Source organism: Diachasma alloeum, unplaced genomic scaffold (genome assembly GCF_001412515.2).
Source record: "Diachasma alloeum isolate Michigan unplaced genomic scaffold, Dall2.0 Dall_scaffold_01108, whole genome shotgun sequence".
Taxonomy (NCBI): domain Eukaryota; kingdom Metazoa; phylum Arthropoda; class Insecta; order Hymenoptera; family Braconidae; genus Diachasma; species Diachasma alloeum.
In genome coordinates, this window is record NW_021681219.1 from 177972 (window position 1) to 202785 (window position 24814).

General features: G+C 38.2%; 1 protein-coding gene across 1 annotated transcript in view; it reads right to left on the bottom strand.

Moving 5' to 3' along the window:
* Positions 1-22406, bottom strand: part of LOC107045888 (COP9 signalosome complex subunit 2) — a gene marked incomplete at its 5' end in the record, with an annotated part of 182561 nt that extends 160155 nt beyond the window's left edge. The window contains 1 exon segment of the mRNA XM_015268295.1: positions 22268-22406. Within this exon segment, the coding sequence (XP_015123781.1) occupies positions 22268-22406 (139 nt within the window).
* Between the last annotated feature and the right edge of the window lie 2408 nt (positions 22407-24814).

Genomic DNA, 24814 nt, shown 5'->3' on the forward strand with positions numbered 1-24814 from the left:
CCCCCCCCCCCTGCCGCCTAGAGCGTTACTGAAGCACCACGTTAGGTTTCCATCCTTTATTGTTATTATTGTTATTTTTTTCATGAATGCAGCATCTAAAAACATCACAATTATTCGCAAGATATCATGCAAAAATTGAAAGCCCTCAACGATTAAGAAAAATAAGCCCTCTCATTCTCAAATAAAAGTTATAAACCAATTGGAATTACTCCTTTGAAAATGTTTTCCTCATATTCGCCCCAATCAAAATGATAGAAATCATGAAGGAAATTTTACCTATATTTCAAAATATATTGATGAAGAAAACAACAATTAATCACTAGTACGAGAAAAAAGACAGATTCTTTCCCCTGTCATTCTCAAAATCTAAAAAGAAATGTTGGAAAAATTCGATACGAGACCATTCTACACAAAATATCTCAATAGCGATACAATTTTCGACTAAATCCTGTAGTTTTTTCGATAAAAGTTTTCTCCTCGTGCCTCTCTTCAACTTCGATATTCTAGGGCACCAGCCGTACACCAACTTTTTTGTCAGTTTTTTAAAATTTTCTCCTCTTTTTATTACGATATTTCTTTCTCACCAAATTTGGAAGGGAAAAAATTATTGTAGTAACGCTCCGATTTACAATAATATTTCAAATTTATTAATGCTTTCAAAAAAATCAAGGAGAGGGACTCCCCAGATAGCCAAAATCAGGCCTGCTGCCTTGCCACTGTCGACAAAAATTGCTGACCCACGTCCTGCCACTGTCGACAGTAACTGAGCCGGAAAGTCGACAGTACATCGACAGTATTAAGAGGATTAATTTGGATTGTCGGGTTTTTTTCTGGGGCCCCATTAGACCTCTCTTAGGAGCCAGGCTCGATGACTCAGAAGGGGTGGTAGATCCTATTTTGAGAGATTCACGGTAGATGACTCTACCGTGAATTTCGATGGACCAGTAGATAGCAGTAGGTTTATTTGATTTTCCTCGATTGACGTGATCCGGAAGGGAGATAGCGAGCAGAAGAAATGAAATTCAATCCTAAATATTTTTTTTTTGTATTTTAATCCTCTATAAGTTGGTCTACATCATGGTCTTATTCTATTTTTGAGGGTTTCTGTCAGAATTAGGAAAAAGCCTTCATTGACGAAAAAGTTCCCCTTCTTGTCAAGACAGATTATTTTTTACTGAGTATTGAATGATTTTCGAATAATAAATGATCAATCATGCCGTATTTTCAAAAATTGAGAGATAATGTTCTCTATCGATTTAATCAATAGACTTCTGTCGCATATCCATTTATTTTCTTGGCCGATTCTATTGGCAATCCCTCGGCTTTCCGCGCATGGTTTTTTGAAACGTAAATGTTCAATAGGTTTCAATTTTTCTATTAAATTTAGTCGATTGAGATATGATCCATGGAAATTCATGGGCATAAACGTTCTTGCATTTTTCTTTCCGTATTGAAAGTTTTTTAATAAAAACTTCGAAAATTCATGCTAAGAAATTTCTATTGGAACAATCCTAACAGGATGAATTTTATAGAGAAACAAAAATCGAGCGTTTTCCCTAGGAAATGTTTTCAGTTGCACATTTCAATTGAAAAAAGGCCTATCAAAGCTGTGAATTTTTTTTTAGAGAATCTGTGAAAATAAATTAAATTATTCGATAGAAGTTGTATAGAAATCTAATGGAATTCCCTAGCGGATGTGCTCGATTTTTCTATAATTTTGCTCCATAAATGCGCATAACAGTAACAATGATTAGTCAGTTACGAATAATATTAATATCATTATTGATTTTAATGGAATTGTAACATTTTTGCAATGAGAGAATGAGTGATATTAGATTATTTTTGCCTATTTTGAAATTGCGTGGGCATAAATTCCGAAACAGTATCAACAAATTTGGTATTCAAGCGTAATAGACACTAAATCTAACAGTTAAGAGCGAAACGTGGACCATTGTAGTAACTTCGTAATGAACTATATCGAAAGTTGTCGCACCATCCGTGTCCATATCCATATTGAAACATCTCGAATGATGTCTCACACCCATGACTCAGTGTCTCATTGGTATCTTCGCGCTGTGGCGCACTGTCAGACTAGTGCCCGTAAAAAAGAAATTATGCAACAATTTTCGTTACTTGTTGTTTGGGTGCGAATTAAACAGATTAACGAGGCTCCTCAACTATTAAATCCCTTAGTTAACTGTTTACGAATGCTATTAATAGTTGAGAAGCCGCGTTAACAGCAAGTAAATCCTGCCATCAGTGATAATTAACCATTACATCCGTTTTACCTCACCGTTTCACTTTGCCCCACCCTCAGTAATTTCAATTTCTTGTTTTTAGGGAATTATGTTCGATTACTGTGTTTTCACACATTTTCTTTTTTTTGTATTCATATCATGAATTGTAGCGTCAATTAATATTTATGATATTTTTTTCTATTATCTTGGGGGATGTACAATGAAGTTATGATCATTTTTGAATGCATTTTCGAATTTGTTATATTTTTAAATATACGTCGAAAATAACTGTGAGCTTATTTGTTCGAACACTGGACGATTCACCCTATCTTGGAAACTATTGAGAACTTGGAAACTATTGAGAGATATCAATATTTGCTTATCGTAGCGCGCTGCAAACTCAGTACGTCTTTGTCCCATGCGGAATCTTGTACGATAGCCTCTCTGTGCCTCTGATGAAGAGCATCGAGAGACGACTCGCTAGCCATGCGAGCGATAGGGATGCAACTATTCAAGCTCCCGCGTGAGACAGAGACGCACTTCGTTCACAGCGCGCTCCGGTAAACAATTATCGATATCTCGATAACTATTTCACTTAGCGAAAAAAATCTAAAACCATTTGATTCGCTAGAAAATCCCGCGTCTTTTACCCGCGTCATGTCTCGATAACTTCTCAATAGTTTCCGAGATATGTGCATCTAAAGTGACTGAAAAAAAATAATAATCAAAAGCCCAGCTTGGCTTCAGATCACATGTTTTCAGAATTTGATTCTGAGCAGTTTGAAAAAAAAATTTCAAATTCGGTGACTTCTGAAGAAAAGTCGGTACCCTTGTTACCGAAAAGTCAACCTCTAGCCCCATTTTTTTCGCCCGCTGACTGAACTATTAATGTATAGTTCTCGCCACAAGAAAATGGTCTTCGCCTTCACCCCCACCACTTCACCATTCGTACTTGTTATACTNAAGAAAATGGTCTTCGGGTTCACCCCCACCACCTCCCCATTCGTACTTGCTATACCTTTTAACATGGGAGTGGGGAGACTTCAGGTTGGAACCGAATACCATTTTCGTGCAGGGACTTTATGAGAGATCTAACTCCACTAGCCCGCGACTTCGAAAACTCGAATGAATTCATTCAGGTATATTTTGAATGATTGTATGTATCTTTGCACAATTACTCTGACTTACCGTTCTGATGATGTGTGGTTATAACATGGTTGTTGCAATGAATATTCCAGGTAATGAATCGACAGGTGGAAAATTCTTATCTTCAAGTAGAGGCCAGTATGGTGTCCGATAGCATTTGAAAATAATGTCGCTCAAATCTACATACTGTAATTCCAGGTTGAGCTCTGAACATTTGAAACTCCCAAATTGGGTGGATTTGTGTTTAATCTCGTACCAAGATTCAATTTTTTGGAATTTTCGGACACTTAATGTATATGGGCCATTCCGCCAAATATCGGCGGAAATCTGGCCTCAAAATTTTCGACAATTTTTTTTTTGTTTCTTCTTAATTCTTATGTATATAAAAGAAGATTTTTCAACGCGTAAAGGTTCGCGGCTCAATTAGAGGCCGTTCGCATGATTACGAGTTTTAGACTTGAAATTTTTCGCTCTTATAGAACGTATTAAAAGATGCTAAGAAAAAAAAATCAAAATATAGTTTTTGATCGGAAATTTTCTGAATTTTCCGAACATGATGTTCATTTTCTCCCTCCACCCCTCCTCTATCGTGAAAATCGAAAAAGAAACGTCTAAACGTCATTTTTGGCAAATTCGCCATTTTTTTTTTCAAATCTGATATTTTATCTCAAAAATTCAGAGAATTTCCGATCAAAATCATATTTGAAACTTGTTCGCTCGTGATGCTCATCTGCAGAAAAATGATTCTAAAAAAGCGAATATTCGAAAAATAATAATATTGTAGAAAGAAGACGATATTTCCATAGAAGATGATGATATTATAGAAAATAGAGAATGTTTCCATGAAATATGGTCTTGGTTCTATGATATTCATCATTTTTCCAATTCTTCATTTTTTTGTCTGTTATTTTTCTTTACTTGAGCATTATAGAAGCGAACAAGTTTCAAATATGATTTTGATCGAAAATTTTCTAAATTTTTCAAAAAAAAAATTAGATTTAAAGAAAAAATGGCGAATTTGCCAAAACTGACGTTTAAAGGTTTCTTTTTCGATTTTCACGATGGAGGAGGGGTGGGGGGAGAAAATGAACATCATTTCCGGAAAATTCCGAAAATTTCCGATCAAAAATTATGTTTTGTTTTTTTCTTCTAAGAATTTCTACGAACGTTCAATTCGATTGAACAATTTTCGCGTAAAATCGTTAAACCTTGCGCAGCCCCTCCAATTAAAAGACGGGACCTTTCATAGTCGAGAAATCTTTTTTTCTATACACAAGTAGTACAAAGAAGCAAAAAAAAAAAGTATCGAAAATTTTGAGGCCAGATTTCCGCCGATATTTGGCGGAATGGCCCATATCTATTGTTGGGTCTCGCAAAAATGTTCGTAATAATTCCAATAGTAGAATCCTTCAGGAAGCAGCAATTGTCACGCTGATTACTACCGAGAGTGAAGTTTTCAGTTTTTATCAGCTTGTATTGTACATATTCATCACCACAATCGTTTTCATCATCGGGCATTGCAGTACCATTATGCGGTTGTGATGGTTGCACAGACCTCGTAGCGTGGGTTGTTTTTTTGGCATTAGCATTGTCATGAATTCTCCGGAAAATTTGCGGCAGAGGTTAGTTCGGTTTCTTCCACATCTCTCTTAGAAATTGCATATTATTTTCATATGGAAAGGCAGAAAATGAATCTAAAGGGCCAAATCTCTCCACATCGTCCACCAAGTGGAGGTGACCATAAACGTTACACTTTACGAACTTCTCTCCATATAATGAAGCGCATCCTTCTACCCAGACCTTCAGCAAATCCCGTGAAAAAGACAAAGATTGAGGTTCAGGAGTCTTAGACGCCCGGATACGCAGCGTGATATGGTACATCAATTAATGATCAAAAGTATTTTTTTCATAAACCCCGTAGTTTATCACAGGTCGAATATATAATTTTAATTGGCGTAATTCTGTGGCTTTCATACGATGGTATTGTGTAACATCAGTGGGTCATCTTGAGAATTCCCGGGGTATATACTCACTTATAAGGCGCATTCGCTTTTTTATTATATCGATGCGTGTATTGTCAAGCCTAACGTAAGCCTCGAAGCGTCGATTGAAGGTGACTGTTGCCTTTATCTAGCGCTTGACTGATCCCAACAAAGACAAGTGCATCCACTCAAAAGGTACTTGCGATACCAACCCGGTTCCTAGCTCTGTCAGAAAACTTGTTGGCATCTTGGCGGCAACTTGCCGAAAACTAATCGGCATCTGTTCGTAGAGTTCCGTCTCTTTTACATTTCGAAGAATTGTTATGGGCAGTGTGCCCTGCGTGGTTCAGAAGAAAAGCTCTGGCTGGTGCATCAGCAATTATACATCGGATAGACAACTTTATGGTTTTGATACCGACTTGAATTGCTCCTTCTTCTTTAATTTTTTTCCACTTGACAACGAAATCAGCAAAAAAATCTCGCGCAGAGGCCGGTTTTTTCGTTCCACGGTAAATTCCAACAATAATGGGCGTGGATTTTGCTATGCTCGCAACTCGTATCTGGATAGACCACATATTAATGGTAGCCTGATGGTCCATATTCGCACCATCCGTGCTAATATCTATATCAAGATTGTCGGGCATGAGAGAAGCAATGCGGGTTAGATAATCCTTCAACTGAGTGGCGATTCCAAGATGTAAATATTCTCCTGGAGATACTGTACGAAGCTGAAGCTTTTTCCGTCGAGTCTGAACCAATGTCCGGTGATCCGCAGGTAGATCTTGAAAGCATCGATGAGTCCGCAATCGTTTGAGTATTGCCGTTCCTTTCGATTGTTCTAACTTCAAATGAATGAAGAGATTCATCAACTTCTCGCGAAATGTCAGTTCCTTATCGTCTGAAGAAGAATATTCATCCCAATGTTCGTCATCACTATCTGAATAATACCAATTATCATCATCACTATCTTCACTATCACTATAATACAGTCTTTCGAGTGATGGCCTTTTGGTGCGATTCTCCGGAGTCGATGCCATGGAGATGTACAGATCACTTCGATGGAAACAATAAAAATGAAAAGCCGTGCAAGAGACCTTTTCCACAAATGGTGAGCAAACCGTCAAACTTTTCAATTTTTGATCAATAGGTTTTTTTCAGTTTTGAATTAGTTGTACATTTTCTGAAGTTTGTTCTTCTTTGCTCGATGACTGCCTGAGTTAAGAATTTTGATTACTTTATAAATTCTATTGAAAAAAAAAGAACTAGCTATCGGCCAGATATATCTTTATTACTAGCCAATAACTTCCGATTTTAACCCATTGCGCCACCATCGTCTGTCCCCACTCTATAGCTCCGCGCGGAGCGACAGAGGTGGGGATGGTGCGCCCAGGCACGTACGTGCGGTACCGTTCAAAAATCATAGGCGCTAGCGTTGAGAGAGAGAAAAACGGGAAAACGTAATTTTATAATTTTTTTTATTGCATGTATTTTGTAGTTTACAATAAAGTCACTGAATACAACAATAAAAAAATACGTTACCTCAGTATTTGGGATCATCAAAATTTAATTTTGCAAAACGAAATTGACAAAAGTGATTTCTTTTCTATGAATCAGTAGGAAAATCTAAGAATGGAATGACTAAACTCAACTGCAGAACAATAATTTACAATTAATATAATGGTTATGAGCGAAAAAAAATAGAAATTATTCTTTTTTCCATCATTTGAAATTATGATAATTTAATAATTTTGAGAAAAAAACAACCGTACAAGGGAAAAAAACCACGTTAACGTTTTCAGCGTTTTGACTATCTCCAAATGGACAAAAATATGAAATATTCAATAATCAGATAAAGAATAATTGGGAATCAATTTGATAATAATAAAGGGGAAGAGATGAACTGAGCGAGAGAAAGAATATAGTATCAATGTTTGCACCGTTTTCCATGTCTCGGAATGATAAAAAAAATACAATATCCAATACATATACAATTTGAGAGTTTGACTATGATATTTGGTTGATTTGTAGTTCAATTTTCTATTTGGAAGAAGCAAACGAAAGACAGAAATCTCAAACCATGTCAACAGACTTACCTAACGTAACCTTAAAACTATATTTCCAACTTTCTGGTTTGTTCACATAACTCTTGATCACGAATCAATTCACAAAAGAAATAAATAATAGAGTAGAAATGAGTTTTGAAGGAAAAACAATTATGGAACACAAAAAACAGCACCCGTCGCAGTGAAAAGGTGGATACGGGCCTGACACTCGGTGTGATGAGGAACTCATCAACGCACCAACACTCGACCGCAGTCGCACACAGCCATGTTGCGCGAACTCGTTGGTTAGTCCCCCACCACCATCACACCGATACTTTTCGTGAGCTTGGTGGCGCAATGGGTTAAAACAACGTATTTGATTAGTTATTGTTTTACAAATAAAAAAAAAGAGAGAGGACGGAAACCATCTATATGGTAACTGTCGAGTTCCGAAAGCGCTTCAGGCGGCAGAGTGGGAGTAAGGCAGGCCGTTGTTAACAGCAAAGAGTGGTGGACGAGGCCATTTACCTCCACCATCGAGGTGGGGGTACCTCGGTGGAATTGAAGCCTTTGGTTGATGAAATAGCTATCAATCGACTTTTGATATATCGTGAGAAAAGTAAACAAAATTGGACCCAACCCATTCTACCCCGTCCGTCAAGAGGGGGAACGTCGTTTTCGCATGTAGTCCGGTCAGCGGGCGAAAAAAATGGGACTAGATATTGACGTTCCTTTAGAAGTCACCAATTTTGATAATTTTTTTTTCAAACTGCTCAGAAGCAATTTCTGAAAACATGGGATCTAAAGCCAAGCTGAGCTTTTGATAATTTTTTTTTTCAGTCACTTTAGATGCATATATCTCGGAAACTATTGGGAAGTTATCGAGACATGATGCGGGAAAAAAGACGCGGAATTTCATAACGAACAAAATGGGTTTTAATTTTTTTCGCCAAGTGAAATATTTATCGAGATATTGATATTTGTTTACCGGAGCACGGTGAGAACAAAGTGCGTCTCTGTCTCACGTGGGAGCTTATATAGTTGCCTCCCTATCACTCTCATGTCTAGCGCGTCATCTCTCGATGCTCTTCATCAGAGACCGAGATGCACTGAGTTCGCAGCACGCTCCGATGAACAAATATCGATATCTCGATAACTATTTCACTTGGCGAAAAAAATTAAATACTATTTCGTTCGTTAGGAAATCCCGCGTCTTTTTCCCGCATCATGTCTCGACAACTTCTCAATAGTTTCCGAGATATGTGCATCTGAAATGACTGAAAAAAAAAAATAATCAAAACCCCCGCTTGGCTTTAGATCGCATGGTTCCAGAAACGGATTCCGCGCAATTTGAAAAGAAAATTATCAAAATCGGTGACTCGTGAAAAAAAGTCGACGTCTAGCCCCTTTTTTTCGCCCGCTGACTGGATTAATACCAAATCGAAAAGTTATTGTTTTGAGTGGATGAACATCCAAATAGTAAATAAAGGATATTTACTATTGAAAAATGACGACATTGATGAAAATTCATCTACGCAAAAAAAACATTATTTCTGGTATGTGACATCATTTTTGATATCTTTTTTATGGCATACAAAAACTAACAAAATTGGTGAACTGAAAAAAAAATCCCATGATCGGATTGAGATGATCGAATACTAACTTTTATTCTATGGAATCTGATGAACATTTTGAAAAAAAAAAGTTGGAATGGGATGAAAATTGTTATGCACTTCAAAGCCACAAACACGAAAACCGATGTTTTTGCTTGACGTATGGGGTGAAATGGGTTGTGTCCGGTTGGCTAGACAATTCTATTGAATTTCTACAGACTAGATGTTTTGAATGTTGAAAGAAAAATATAGAAAGCCTAAACAAAATTGAAATTTTGAAAATTCAAATTCGTATCAAAAATCGGCAAAATCACACATATATTGTTCAAATGGGATACCTTCAGAGAGAGGATGGAATATTCAGTATTTTTGCTGGCCACTTGCAAGATCCCTTGCAACAGAAATTTTTGAAGATGAATAAGTAATGTTCGTCATTTTATGACAATTTACTCGGAAAGGAAGGCTCACAACAGGGAAAAAAATTATGCCACTGTCCCCCTGCTGCCGGAAATCTCCAAGTTTCTCTCTAAGCCATCGGCACCCCAGCCCCGGGAGTCAGAGCAGGTACGGCAACAGTCAGGCGCGTTTCAGAAGACAAGGCACAGTACCGTCCACTTGCATAGACAAGACAAGGACAATAGAGTGCAACGTTGCCGCGGCTCTTCTCCCTAAACGAAATAGGAAAAAATCCCGGATTCCTGTGTTTTAATATTAACAGTCATAGTGCCAGAGACCCGATTCAAGCTGGTACTTTAATTCCAATTAATTACTTATTAATTAATTAATATTAACAGTCATAGTGTCAGAGACCCGATTCAAGCGGGCACTTTAATTCCAATTTTTTTGAGTCGATTTATAAGGAAAATCTATTTCCACAACCTAAGAGAATAAAAATCGTTAATGATCGAAGAAAAACCTCTTTGACTATCCAAAAATCATTGATATTGATATTTACAATTTACACTTGTACCTTATAAGGCATGGAAAGTCTCAGAAGATAGGTCCGTAGCAGGAACTGGGTCTGTGACCGGAATATTAGGCAGGAACAAAATGCATTATATTCGAAAAACTATAGTGTCTAGTTTTCAATAATTTTTTGTCAAATAAGAATCACGATATTGACCCCACCGCGGGTTCTTTCTTCTTGAAAACTCTTTACGCAGGCTTTATTTCATTTTTCTCCCTCAAAAGTTTTGTCAAAATACATGTAAGTTCGATGGCTGATTAGTCGCTTTGGAACCGCTTTTCTCTAATAGAAAATAGAAGCGCGACCGAAAGGTTCCATTATAAGTGAATTTTCCCAAAGTAACAAGAGACCGCACGAAGAATGGAATGCAAAACTAACGGAAGGAGGCACTCTTTATCCGAAAGGTCTACGCTGTAACCTTACAGGTAACATCATGCACCTGCCTACCCTCAGTTTCATTTACTAATGAAGGGAGGAAATCTTCATCCGAACTATCTACTTTGTAACCTCACAGGTAACATCGTAAACCTGTCAACCCTCAGTGCTATTTACTGCAGCCTTCCAATATCGTTCCGAACTCGCAGTTACTTCAATAGAAAATTGAAGATCTCCATTATTCGTCAGGTAGGCCTGTGCTCACTACGCCAAAATATTGCGAACAAAAGATCCTTGGAATACAAAACNGGAAATCTTCATCCGAACTATCTACTTTGTAACCTCACAGGTAACATCGTAAACCTGTCAACCCTCAGTGCTATTTACTGCAGCCTTCCAATATCGTTCCGAACTCGCAGTTACTTCAATAGAAAATTGAAGATCTCCATTATTCGTCAGGTAAGCCTGTGCTCACTACGCCAAAATATTGCGAACAAAAGATCCTTGGAATACAAAACCCATTGGAACATTATTCCGTTGACTATTATGTCGATCACGTTTATGATTGCTTCGGGCGTGCCTTCGGGAATGGGTATATAAAGACACGAACGACAATGTCCCACACTTTTCGAACGTCAACGATGGAGAGAACATCGAGAGCTAGAAAAACCCCTGCGAAATTTGGAGATTACGTTGATCTTCCAACGACATCGTCAGAGGAAGAAGTGACCAAATCTAGGGTAGCGCCAGAAGCATACAACCCACTGGCCGAGTTGAGGGCAGAATCATTTTCTGATGCTGTGGAGCAACTCTTCGTTCCCATCTGGCGAAAGCCACTGTCCCCTGCCCTTCCATCAGCAAGCAGCACCATGGAAACTTTGCTAACGCCCCTTCAAGGTAGTGCGTCAACATCATCATCTTCAACGGGAGTCAACATGAGAAGTAGCCCAGTTGCCATACCTGTGAACAATATAGCCCCGGGGATTGAACCGATTCCTGTTGGTTTCCCACAGTTGCATTATCACCCGTATATGCAAGAAGGCATACCGCAAAGGCAGCCTCATTTCTGCGCTGGTAGCATATCTCACGACGATTTCGTGGAATGCGTTGAATCGAGAGTAAAAATTGCTGTTAGGGATGAGTTCAGAAGGGAGAGACATTATAACCAGAAGCAAACCCAAAAACCCCGTTTTCTTCCTCTCAAATCTCTGGAAGAGATAAAGGCCATTGATGAGATCACCCCAGCAATGGAGGACCACTTTATTCAATGGGTGTTGTTTAACTGCGAGAAAAATCAAATCCCAAGGAGATTAGCATCATCGCTATTTGGAATAACAATAGCTTCGAAGGAATTAATACAGGAGCTCACAATAACCAAAGAAATGGAAGACAAGCACATTTTGAAAGACAATAAATATTGTGAACTGTTAATCACAGTGCTGAGACTAGCTCAGGAGAACTTGGCAGGCATGCCTGTAGCTGATCTTCGCCACATTTTGACGAAAGGTCTCAGAACTCGGAAAAATAGTAAAGAGTGGAAAAACCGCTGAAACCCATATACATCAATCGGCTCTTTTCAGAGCCACAATAAATTTCTAACGTATGAATTCACTTCAAATTTCCACTTGAAAAAAAATTGATTTCTCTTGGAACTTTTTTTCCATAACGACAGATGATTTTCTTTCAAACAGCACTTATTATATAATAGTCAATGCATCAAATTATGGCATTATATGGTATCTATCCGCCAATAATTGAATTAGAGAGTTCCGGTTGCGCTCATTCTTCTTGTTTTGAACTATACTTTTCGACAAAAAATCGAAAACTTTGAAAATTTGGAGGCCATTTTTCATAGACAGAATTGGCGGATTTGCTCATATGTAAAATTCAATGGCAAATATCTTTCATTGAAACCATTCTGTATCTCAATTGAATTTACCGATAAACGCATCGGAGCTCGCCGACACTTCGTGCAAGTGTTAACGCGCTGCCCGCTTCGCCCCCACCCCTGATAATTTATCTATCATAGTTGAAGAAAAAAGCTGTGAAACAAAAAATGTGTATGTTTACATGGCAAACAATTATTGTGTCAAACTTTTGACCCCATCTGCAACAGTTTCCGTGATATGATAGTTTAAATTATTATATTGCTCTTATAAATGAATAGACTCGACTACAACTCACAAGGAACACTAGGGAGGTGTTCCCTCCGATTTCGATGAAACTCATATATGTTGTAGAGGACTCGAAACTAAGCGACACGTATTTTTTTTTATCGGCGGAGACGCATTTTTAAGGGGAGAAACCATGGTCAGAAGGTGACCACTTTTGGGGGTGATTTTTCAATTCCACCTATAAGAAGGGAATTTTCGTAAATGTTCATTATGGGAATAAATAGCTCGTGAGGAATTATGAAAATCACAATTGATAGTTTCTCCGGGGGTTGAAATTTGGAGGGTAAACTACCCCGGTAAAGATTTCATTTAAAAAAAAAAAAAAAAATATGATTCAGAATTTTATGAAACCAACTGCGTTGGATGGAACATGGAAAAATGCGGAATGCCTGTTTTTGGCTTTTCCCCAGAACTGGAGTTTTCTAGGGTGAAGAAAATAATTTCCTGGTAACATCATCCACCAAGGTGGTGGGGTTATTTATTCATTCCATTGAGGTATTGTATAGCTTATGAGAAATCGTGAGAATATCCAATAATAATTCCACTCGGGGTTGAAGTTGACGGGGTAATTACCCCCGCGAAATAATATTTTTTTATCAAAAAACTATTGGCTTTCACGGAAATGATTGCATCGGAAGAGATGAAATAATACAGTATCCCTTTTTAAGACAGAATAAAATTAGATTCCAGATATCCCAAGCCTCAATTTTGATTTCAATAATCCGCACGTGAAAATGATATTTTTCGAAAATTCGGCGATAAACGCATAACGATAAAAATAGATCAAAGAAAAGATTCTCTGGAACAAAATTTCCTTTTTGTTCAGGTACAGCAACAGGGTGGTTATATTTGAAGAAAAAGCAGTGACGAGTACGAAAAAAAATTTGCTAAATAATCGGAATTTTTCCATATCGTTCAACGAATGATTGAACTTGTTTGTTTCATATGTCGGAGGAACCGGGGTAATGGTTCTAAGATACTTCATTATTATAGTATATATATGATGATTACACACTGCTGAAAGCGATAATAAATCCAAACAAAATGCAAATAGCCGTGCACGCGTCACCTATATCCAAAAATAGGTAATCCATCATGCAGTAATCATGCATTATTGATAACCCTGAATATTATTCACTTCCATTTTGCGCAGCGTTCAGTTTACGTAAACACATCACGGCAAAACTGTCTCTTGTTAATCGTATATTCCGAATTCTTTCCATCATGAGATTCAATCCTATAAACGTTATTAAGATCCTCATGGCAACATTTGAAGTGCTGAATCTTGGCGAAACCCCTGACTAATGAAGAACGAGAATTGGCAACTCATTTCGAGAATATATTGCAACGAACTATGGAGGAATATAATGGGGTAGAAATTATTGAAGAATCAACTCTTGATTTCCAAGAGCCATACAAAGACATCGAAATGATACCAATTGAGGATACAGAATTCCAACCACATCATAAAGAATCATCTGATAGTTGTTCAGAGGATAACGAACTTGTAGATTATGACTATAAAAAAAGAGCAGTCGAATACTGGAGGAGTGCAAAAACAAAGAAAAATCTGTCTATAAAAACTGTTTCCAATAAATTCAAAAGAGTGAAATCGGTCCAGCAATTACGTCGTTGGGCACATCAAGTCAATAAAGGAGGAACTTATATGGAAAAGTTGAAACGAATATCAGAGTACACGTTGAAAAATATGAAAAATGCTATCGATGCGGGGCTAATTGTTCATGATGCCGACCTACGAAGATGGGCTCTGCAAGCTCAACGAGATATTGGATATCAAGATATTCGTTTCAAGGCCTCGGCATGGTGGCTACATTACTTCAAAAGAGCTCATCGCATCACATCTCGCAAGATTACTAAATTCGTCACACGTAAAACAATGGAAAATCAAAAAGATTTACAAAAAACAGCGGACGAATTCCTGCAACAGATCAAACCATATCTTGAGATTTATGGCTTGCAAAACATCTATAATTCTGATCAGAGTGGTTTCCAATTGGAAACGCATTCGGGGCGAACTTTGGCGGAAGAGGGGTCTAAAGAAGTCTCATGCATTGTACAATCTGTAACATCAACGACACACAGTTATACCATACAACCCACCATATCAGCAGATGGAAAATTATTGTCACCTCTCTTCATTGTTTACAAGGAACCTTCCGGAACGTTTGGTCCAAGGGTTCAGGAGAATCTATTCAGACCTTCTAATGTTTACATAACGGCTTTAAAGTCAGGGAAATTGACGTCTGGTAAGACAATATTTCAAACTTAAGATGTAACAAACTTATTTGTACTGATTGTAATGTTCATCCCATTGCAACTATTCCAGAGCACTTTAAAATTTGGCTGGAAGAAGTATTCGTTCCAAACGTGGGACCAAAAAGTCTACTATTAATCGATTCATGGAGTGGACATTGCTCTCAAGTCATAGAACAGGCAACTCCTCGGAATAAAGAATTATTAACTATGTTAATCCCCAAAGGAACTACCGGAAAAATTCAACCTCTTGATGTGTACGGCTTCAGGATTTGGAAAAATTACGTCCGTCATTTTTCAGATACGGTTGTTATTTTATACGGAGCTATTTATTCCCATAATGAACATGTACGAAAATTCCCTTCTCATAGGTGGAATTGAAAAATCACCCCCAAAAGTGGTCACCTTCTGACCATGGTTTCCCCCCTTAAAACTGCGTATCCGCGGATAAAAAAAAAATACGTGTCGCTTAGTTTCGAGTCCTCTACAACATATATGAGTTTCATCGAAATCGGAGGGGAACACCTCCCTAGTGTTCCTTGTCAGAAAAACCGAGTTGGATTCGGATCAAGCACCACCGAAAACGTAAATTCCAATGATGAAATTTCTTTTTTTTTTCTTTGTAGCGCCTACAGAAACTGGGCTTGCGTATTAACTACTATCTGTATTTCCAGTCTAACAAGTGGCTTGAAATAACATTTCGGTGGTATCAAATGTTTGTGAATTTTTTCAGACTTTTAAAATGAGGCTTAGTGAAAAGGGGTTTAATCCACTCCAAAAAATCATAGAAAATGAAGGGATTAATAGAAAAAAAATTGAAAAAAATCGGGGTCCGTTTTTCATTGAGTAGAATCATTATAAAAGTTATGAAACAAGGCTGCAATGGTCAGAGTTTAAATTGATCCTATGAGATAGAATGCCCCATATGCATGTGCAATCGGAATACGAAAGGAAAAACAGGATGATGAGGGAAGAACAATAGTTGTGGAATCCTTTGAAAAAATATCAACACCCCTGCTTCCATCCGTTTACTCAGGCGACCCGCCTGCAACTGACGCTCTGGTGTACCGACCGCCGGCGACCAGAACGTGGAAATTCGAAAAATTGACCCTACGCCATCTACTGGAAGGTTCTTAGGGCAAAAGGTCATAAAGCAATAGTAGTAAAAGGCTTATGAGGGGCCCAAGGATCGACCCTTTGCCAATGATACTTTTTTTTATTCTCCCTCATAATCACCCAACGACAGCGCTGACTATCTGGGTCTTCAAAAAAATTTGTTGTTCTTTTGAAAGTTGGAAAAAAATAGAAAGCCCAAACAAAATTGAAATTTGGAAGATTGTAATTCACACCAATAATAGAAACAATCACCCATCTATTGTTCAAATGGGCTACATTCAAATGAAGGATCGATTGAAATATTCAATATTTTCGATGGTCACTTGCAACATTCTTTGCAACAGAAATTTTCGTGACAATTTACTCGTAAAAGAGATACTACGATGAGGTAGAAAATTGTGCCACTGGCCCCCTGCTCCCAGAAATTTCTGGGTTTCTTTCTAAGCCATCGGCACCCCAGCGTAGTGAGTCAAAGCAGGTACGGCAACAGTGAGACGAATTTCACTTGCATGGACAAGGCAAGGGCAATAAAGAGTAACGTTACCACGATCATGTGGCTCTGTAGCCATCAACAAAATTGTAAAAAATCTCAGATTTCTCTATTTTAATATCAATAGTGATAGTGTCAGAAACCCAATTTCTGTTGGTATTTTTAATATTCTAATTTCAATTTTTAAGAGTGGATTTATAATTAATTATTTTCACATAATGAAAAGAAGAGAAGAAAATGAAAATTGTTGATGATCAAAGAAAAAAAATCTGTGGTTACACAAAAATGATTGACATTTATATGGACTATTTCCAATTGTACATTTATAAACCATGAAAAGTGCCAGAAAATAGTTGGATAAAAGGACTATGACGTGAGGTTTATGACGTGAATATTAGGGAAGAAACAAAATGCATTACATTCAAGAAACTATAGTGTCCAGTTTGTAATGATTTTTCTGTGAGACTAAGAATCACTATCTCCTAATTCCAAGGGCTGCTTCATCGCTATTGCGGTGTTTCGTGTTAAGTCAGCCTCAAGTTTTTGTCGTTCATGTAGACCCGCCTCCACGAGCGCGACGTTGTTGTTCACCAAACAGGCTACGAGCCAGACACGTTCATTGTCAAGTTACGAATTAATAAATTACGAAGTTCTCAAATGTGTTTAAATTACTAATCTCCTCTCCCAAACCCATTGCAGCGATGAAACAGCTGTTCTCTAACAGAGAGTGGAAGTAGCGACCAAAATATTTCATTGTAAATAGATTTTACCAAAGGAACAATAATCGCACGGATAACGTAATGAAAAAAATAATGCAGGGAAGGATTCTTCATTCGAACCATTTACGTTGTAAACTCATAGGTAACATCGTACACCTGCCAACCCTCAGTTTTATTTACTAATGCAGGGAGGGAATGTTTACCTGTGCTATCCACATCGTGGCCTTACGGGTAACATCGTACACCTGTCAACCCTCATTGCTATTTACTGCAGCCTCCCAATATTGTCTTCAAAGTGCAGGTAATTAAAAAAAATAAGGATCCCCATTATTCATCCGGTAGATCTGTACGCAGTACACCAAAATATTGCAAATAAAGGAGCCTCGGAATAATAAAACGCATTGAAACTTTATTTTGTAGACTGTGCATTCATGTCGTTCATGTTTATAATTGCTTCGGGTGTACCTTCGAAAATAGGTATATAAAGCCACGAACGAAATTATTGCGACACTTTTCGAACGTCAAGGATGGAGAGAACATCGAAAGCTAGAAAAACACTTGCCAAATATGGAGATTACATTGATATTCCAATAACATCCAACGAAGAACAACTGAGATCTGAGGTACCGCCCGAAGATTACAACCCATTGGAGAAATTGAGGGTAGAATTATCTTCTGGAACTGTGGAACAACCCTTAGCTCCCATCTGGAGAAGGCCACTGTCCTCTGTCCTTCCATCAACAAGCAGCACTACGGAAACTTTGCTAACTTCTCTTCAAGTTAGGGCATCGACTTCGACGTAAGACAACACGGGAAATAGACCAGTTGTTATACGGGTGAACAACATGACCCTAAGAATTGAACTGATTCCTGTTGGTCTTCCGCAGTGGCATTATTACCCGCATATGTAAGAAGACGTATCGCAAAGGCAGCTTCATCTCTGCGCTCCTAGGATATCTCAAGACGAAGAGTGGAAGCCGTTGAACCTAGAGTAACCATTGCTGTGAGAAATGAGTTCAGGAGAGAGCGAAATTATCATCAGAAGGAAATCCGGAAATCCAAATTCCTTCCACTCAAATCTACGGAAGAGAAAAAGGCTATTGATGAGATCACCCTAGCAAAGGAAGACCACTTAATCCAATGGTTATTATTCAACTGCGGCAAAAATCAAGCCCCAGGGAGATTAGCATCAACGCTATTCCAAATAACTCTAGCATCGAAGGAATTACTGAATGAGCTCACAATAATCAAAGAAGTGGCAGACAAGCTCTGTTTAAAGCACTGTACATATTGTGCTTTACACTGCAATTGATATCTATTAATCGGATCTTTTCAGAGCCACAAACAATTTTTAATGTATGAATTTGCTTCAAATTTGTCATTCCATGAACTATTCTGTATTTTATTGGAACTTGTAGAATGGATAATAGGTCACGTTGCAGCATTCATTTCTGGACAGATGAAGTCAACTTAAAGTTTAGTTCTTTCGAAATATAAAATGTGTTTGTTTATCAGTCCTTCTGTTTAAAACGGTAGTTCGGTGGAACTGAGAAAAAAGGCTTAAATAAGAAATTGTTGTGTACTTCCAGAATATATGAGTTATGAATACAAGTTTCTTGGCGTTTTCCGCTCAAATTTTCTAATGAGATAAAAATTGCGGAAATAATTGCCGATAACAAATGGATAACTATAGAAGTTATCTATTTTATATATCAAGACAGATATAAAATAGAATAACTTCTACAGACAAATCTGAATCAATCAGTATATTTTCATCAAAATTTCTATTCAGGAAAACATACCGAAACACTCTAGAATGCCGCAATTTAACAGGTGAAAAAAATTGAATTACAATTCTTTAAGAATTGTATTTCAATTCTTCCTCCATGTGGGGAAGGGGAAGGTTAGGATTTAACACCCGTTCGTATGGGGGACCACAAAACTTTAGAAAAATCTTTAAAAAATTGGTTTAGCATGGTGGAACTTCGCCCACAGGTAAATCATTCAATTACACACAAACTTTGCATTCTCACTCATCAGTCAGAGCATTAATTTACGAAGAATAATTGAAAATTCATTGAGATAGACCAACTGTAGGTGCAGCTCTTTCGATCGGAAGCAATTTCTGTGTTTTTTTCAACGACTCCTTGGAAATTAATGCTTTGACTAATGACAGTGGGAATGTAACGTTCGTGGGTAATGAAACCCACCTATTAACTTCACCTATGGGCGAAGTTTCAGTACGCAACGTTTCAATGATTTTCCTAGTTTTGTGGTCCCCCATAGAAACGTGTATATCCATGTTTATCAATTTTTGATTAGAATGTATACATGCATGCGTAATGGAAATGCGAAAAAAATAGGATGGGAAAAGAAGAACACCATGACAATTGAATAATAATGTGTAGGATTTTGTTTTCTTTTTTCAACGAATAGAATTGGTGACTTATTAGGATCACATGAAAACATTTCAACATCCCTTCTTCCATCCGCTTACTCAGGCGGCCCGCCTGCAACTAATGCCCTTGTGTACCGACCGCCGGCGAACAAAACGCCGAGTTTCGAAAAATTGGCCCTACGCCATCTACTGATAAGACTCAAGAAGGTTCTCAGGACATAAAGTCATAAAACAATTCTCGTAAAAGGCTTATGAGGGTGTGACAATGAGGGTATTGTTTACGTCCTCGATTGGACGTGTGGGGTAAAATGGGCCTGAGGGGAAAACCACCAAACGACACTGGTCTCGCGGTTTAATAGGGGTTAGGGAGCACTCACGAGGTTCTAGCTCGTTGTCCTCGCCGCGAAGGGCCATCAGGAACACCGGAGAGCCTTCCTCAGAGGATTGCAGTACCACCGGGGACTACGTCCACTAATTAACGGCGCGCTGATACCAGTAGAAGGGTACTCGCCCGTCCACGGGAGATCCGCACCTGTCAAAACAAGGGTGACTGTTTTGGCGGAACCATGTTCCCCACCAGGGGGCAGAAGCCGACGGGGCCGCTGCCGAACGCAATGGTGGGTAATGGCAAAACAGCAAAGCCTACTCCGGATTGGCCTGCCGTCACCGTGCTCCCAACTATAGCGGCGCCATATTGGGAAACTGGAGCCTTCAGCTCTGATTTGCTCACCCCAGGTACCGGAGTCAATGTCAAGGCTACGTACCTTCACATCACCGACTAGAGGGGGTACCACAAAGCAGCGAGACATGGAGCTGGGCCTCGGGATTGGTTCCCGCCGAGGAACTCCGCACTCAAGAGAAGCAGACTACACGGAAGTACGTCATCACGGGGCTACGAACAAGACATTCGCCTTGTTACAACTCACTCTGCGTAGCCATCTTATATTGATCACATCGATTCTGAATAGCCCGTCTTATGATTGTCTTTTATGTCGAGTAAAGGTCTTTATTAGTGCTTTTGGTGGGCCATCCACCACGGACATGCTGAGTACTGCCTTCCGGAGAGTTTTCGGAGCGATTTGCAGAGATTTTGGCGAGTTTGAACGACGAAAAGCGGCAGGCGTGGGATCGCCGGAGAAACTTCACGTGCGAATCACAGGAGAAACACCACGTGCGTAACGAGCTGGGGCTGAGTGAGTTTTCTAGACTATATTTTAATCTGAATTGTTGGTGCTGCGCCGTCGTTAATTTGCGAGAGATTTTGAAGAGGTCGTAGGGCCGTCTGCCCTCCTCTTTGAGGGAGAAATTATCGTTGGGGTCTCGGTAGAAAAGTGAGGAATTTCAGATGTCTCAGGCGCTACCACGTGGGCGCGACCGACGCCATTAGGGAGATCAGGATTTTTGTCGTGAATTTCGGGGGTTAAAGTGCCTTTCGTGGTTCCTCATAAGCGAATATCTTTTCGAAAACCTTCTGGGAGGAGAGATCGATTTATTAGCGCCGGTCGTTTTAGATATAGAGTCGATCCAAGTAGTTAGGCGAGACCAGTGCTCATGAGGTTATCGGTCTGGGGAATTGGACGAAGATTTTGTAAGGAGCTTTCTCCTTGAAGGAATTGAATTATATCGAGTCTTTAGTTTCCCGGTTCGAGCCGGAGCCGAGCAGTGTTAGAGTCACGATAAATTGTGCTTGTCTTCTTCCTTTAGATTAAGTGATTTTCATTCGAATAATCTAATTATCTGACGGAGTCTGTCAGTATTAAGGAGAATTCCCTCAGGTATTAGAAGAGCTCTATGCGTAGGACCGGAGACTGATATTTAATATCGATTGTTAATTAGTTAATTAGTTGATTAAGGATTAAGTTAAAGGAACTGAGATCAGAGCGACTTAGAGGTGCGACAATTAATTTTTAATTTATTCTTTAAATTCTCTGGGGCCTGCAACTAATAACCGGAGCCATCATTGAAGGACATTGGGTCTATCTATTTTTCTTTTGGTTTTTACTTTATTTTTTTTAGTTTACGGATATTGAATCTCTATCGGGATTATTACGTCTGTTCATTTTATTTTATTATCTGCTTTATTTCGGAAAATATACTTCTGTCGCTCTGGGTTAATCGAGTTCACGGCTTATTCTTCTCACGGTTACTGATCCCTGAATCCCACTCCTGGTCCTGAGAAGTAGGATAGTGATGTACACGAGCCCTGGCGACAACAAATTGGTAAGCTGGGGCCTTGCACTCGTGTTTCGGCGTGCGAGGAAGCTAAGCTGAACAGAGAAGCTGAGAGAGGAATCGAGTGTTCAGCCATATTCGAATTAAATACATTTGATAATTCACGAGTTCAGAGCTATTACGTCGAGGATCACTTGTAGTCACTGCACGCACCTATCCACATTGTCGGGCATTTAAATGAAAATACCTGACAATGTCACAAGGGGTCCAAAACATGACCCTTTGTCAATGATACTTTTTTCCCTCATAAGTACCCAACGGTAGCGGTGGCTGAGTCGGCTAATAATAAATCAATTAACTGATTGATTCATTAGGCTCTATTTAATGACTTTACCATTAGTCATTTAGTCGTTCGTTTGATTGATTTCTGTAAATAACATACATTCGGGAATCTGATGAAATAAAGAACGGAAAAAAACTATTTGTAAAAGAACTACCAGCAAAGCGGAAATGAATCTCATCCCGTTTCACCGTTTCATTACTGAAATTATAAATGACTTACATGTTAGCAAGAACGAGGTATTTTAAGCACGTCGTACGCCTCGGGGAGCCCGACTCATCATAATTTTTGAAAGCTTCGAAAAAGTCTGTGTGCGCCCGTTCAAATTCCCCCTCTCTTAAATGCATTTTACCTCCACATTCTAGAAAAAAAGAAAATTAACAACTTACTTCCTGCTCATTAGTTATATTTCATCATGAAAGAAGTTGTCCAATTGTTTGAATAGGCATAAGTGTAATTGATACTGATGTTCAATTTGGATAAATTGATTAAATAATTTTGTTAATTATTTTAACAATTTTCCCAATCTTGAGGAAATAATTATTTTTTTTGTTTTGTAGATACTCTACCTTTGAAGTGCTAGGCACATCTACACCTTTCGTTCAGCTCCTCAATACAGAAATATCTCAATGCTTGCTAATTAATTCGAAATATAATCTTGAGGACGGGGATCTCAAAATAAAGAAAGAAAAGAAGTTTGGATAAGAGCAATAATAAGTTTATTCAATTGAAAAGATACCCAATACTACAAACGAAAGGAACCGAGGGAGAGAGAGAGAACTCGATCGACGCCCAAAAAAAGATACTGATGAATTTTGATTAAGTGAAAGAGAGGCCAAAATGAAATGATTGTTTCACATAATTTCGTACGAACCAATAATTTAATTAATAATCCAATGTAGTTTTCCAGAATGTTGCTGAGTGTCGATAATTCGATTGTGGTTCTATATATTTTGTTCACTTTTATTTCACTCAAGTTTTAAAAGTTTGTTTTATCAAATTGTTGCACTAAGATTTTCGATTAATACTGAAGTTCACTTATCTAGAGTTCACAGTTGTACGATTGTTAAGTTCCTAAATAATTTATTCAGCATGTGTCCTTGCACAGAATTTCTTCCACAAAACGTAACAAACAATTCGCAGCTTATCGACCGATCCGCGGCAGATATGTCTATCCTTTTCAAATTATACTTTTTCTCCACTAAATTAATGATAGTTTTTACTTGAATCTAACTTGTACGTCTAGCAAAATTAAATAAGTTCCGTACGCGTATAGATCCAAGGACTTCGATTTCATTGGACGTGCTCTGAAGGCATCTATGTCGATACTGCTTTATAATTTTGAACGAATGACTTTAGAGGTCGAAAAGACGGTGCAGTAATGCTACATTTGCAATTTTGGGATTTTCAGGGACACGTGCGTCATGCTGGCCCGATGCATTGAACTGCTTTGACAGCAATTCAACATCCGGTGGACAACGAAAAAGTCTGAATTTTTGTGCAAATATAATTTTTAAATAAAATGAATTTTTTAATTATTTCCAAACATGACAGTCCCCCCCGTGAAGGGTGGAAAGCTGCGCTTGCCGCTCTTCATGCGCTATATTCATGACTCGATTCGCTGCTTATCGTTTACAATTTGGTTTTTGCAGAAGTTCGAACGTAAATATATACGGAGTCCATACAAGTCAAAACTTCGATTCTAATCTTGTATTTAAATTTATCATATGGATTGAAATTTTGAAAAGCTTGAGTTACAATTGCTCATTTTGATTTGTTATCAGTCCAGGTTTTGTGGTATTCATTGAAGAGGATAATTTTGAATTGAAAGTAGATGCATTGAATTCAATCGCTGAGACTGAAATTTTGTTTAGAATAACAATCTGATAGCAAATGGTATTTTTAAAAAATTGTATTACAATAGCTGTTTGAAAATTGAACATACAACTGATCAAATCGTGGTTCAAATTACAAAAAATTACAATAATTCCGTGCGAATTTCGATGTGGCTACTATCGTTTACTATAACTACTATCGTTTTCTCAACTATTGGTTGTAACGAGTTTTGGAATTAGGATTCTAATTTATGGACTCAAGTGTAAATTCGTCACACAATTTTACGTTGGACGGGATTCGTTTTAAAACTAAACTTATTTTTCTATTTTTTTATGAAATCTCTTCGCTGATAAACCATATTCCTAGGTTAATGGTAGGATATTCTATTTTGAGTTTTCTGACATTTATATCGGTTCCATAATGTTCTGATTATTATGGATAATTCTATGAGAACATATCGAAGCAGAATCTCCAACATGCAAGTGAGATCAGTCACATTTAGATTTTTGCATACCTATAAGCGTCTTTAATACTTCAACATTCTATTGAGATATCTACTCATGATACTGTTAGTATGAAATTGTAGAGGAAAATTCAGCTCTTTGCTCGAGATTCGGGGAGGAAAGGAAGAAAGTTGAAAAACGGAGTGGGATTGTCGATGGAATATTGATTCGCTGACTGATTGACCAATGTGTTGTCAACTTTGCAAATGGTCGCAGCAGTACAAGCAGTGTCCACCACGTAACTTTTTTATGGAGAACCTTCAGTTTCTGGGATTTTGGAATTCATAGGGTCTTCCCCCCTGTTTAGATTTCTGACAGGCTATTGTAGGCAATTTTGTGTTTGAATCGAAGTAATCTTGTCTCTCGATTCATTTCCTTCAAAGGATTAAGTGTCTGCTTTATTGGAGCAGATATTTCAATTGATTCTTCT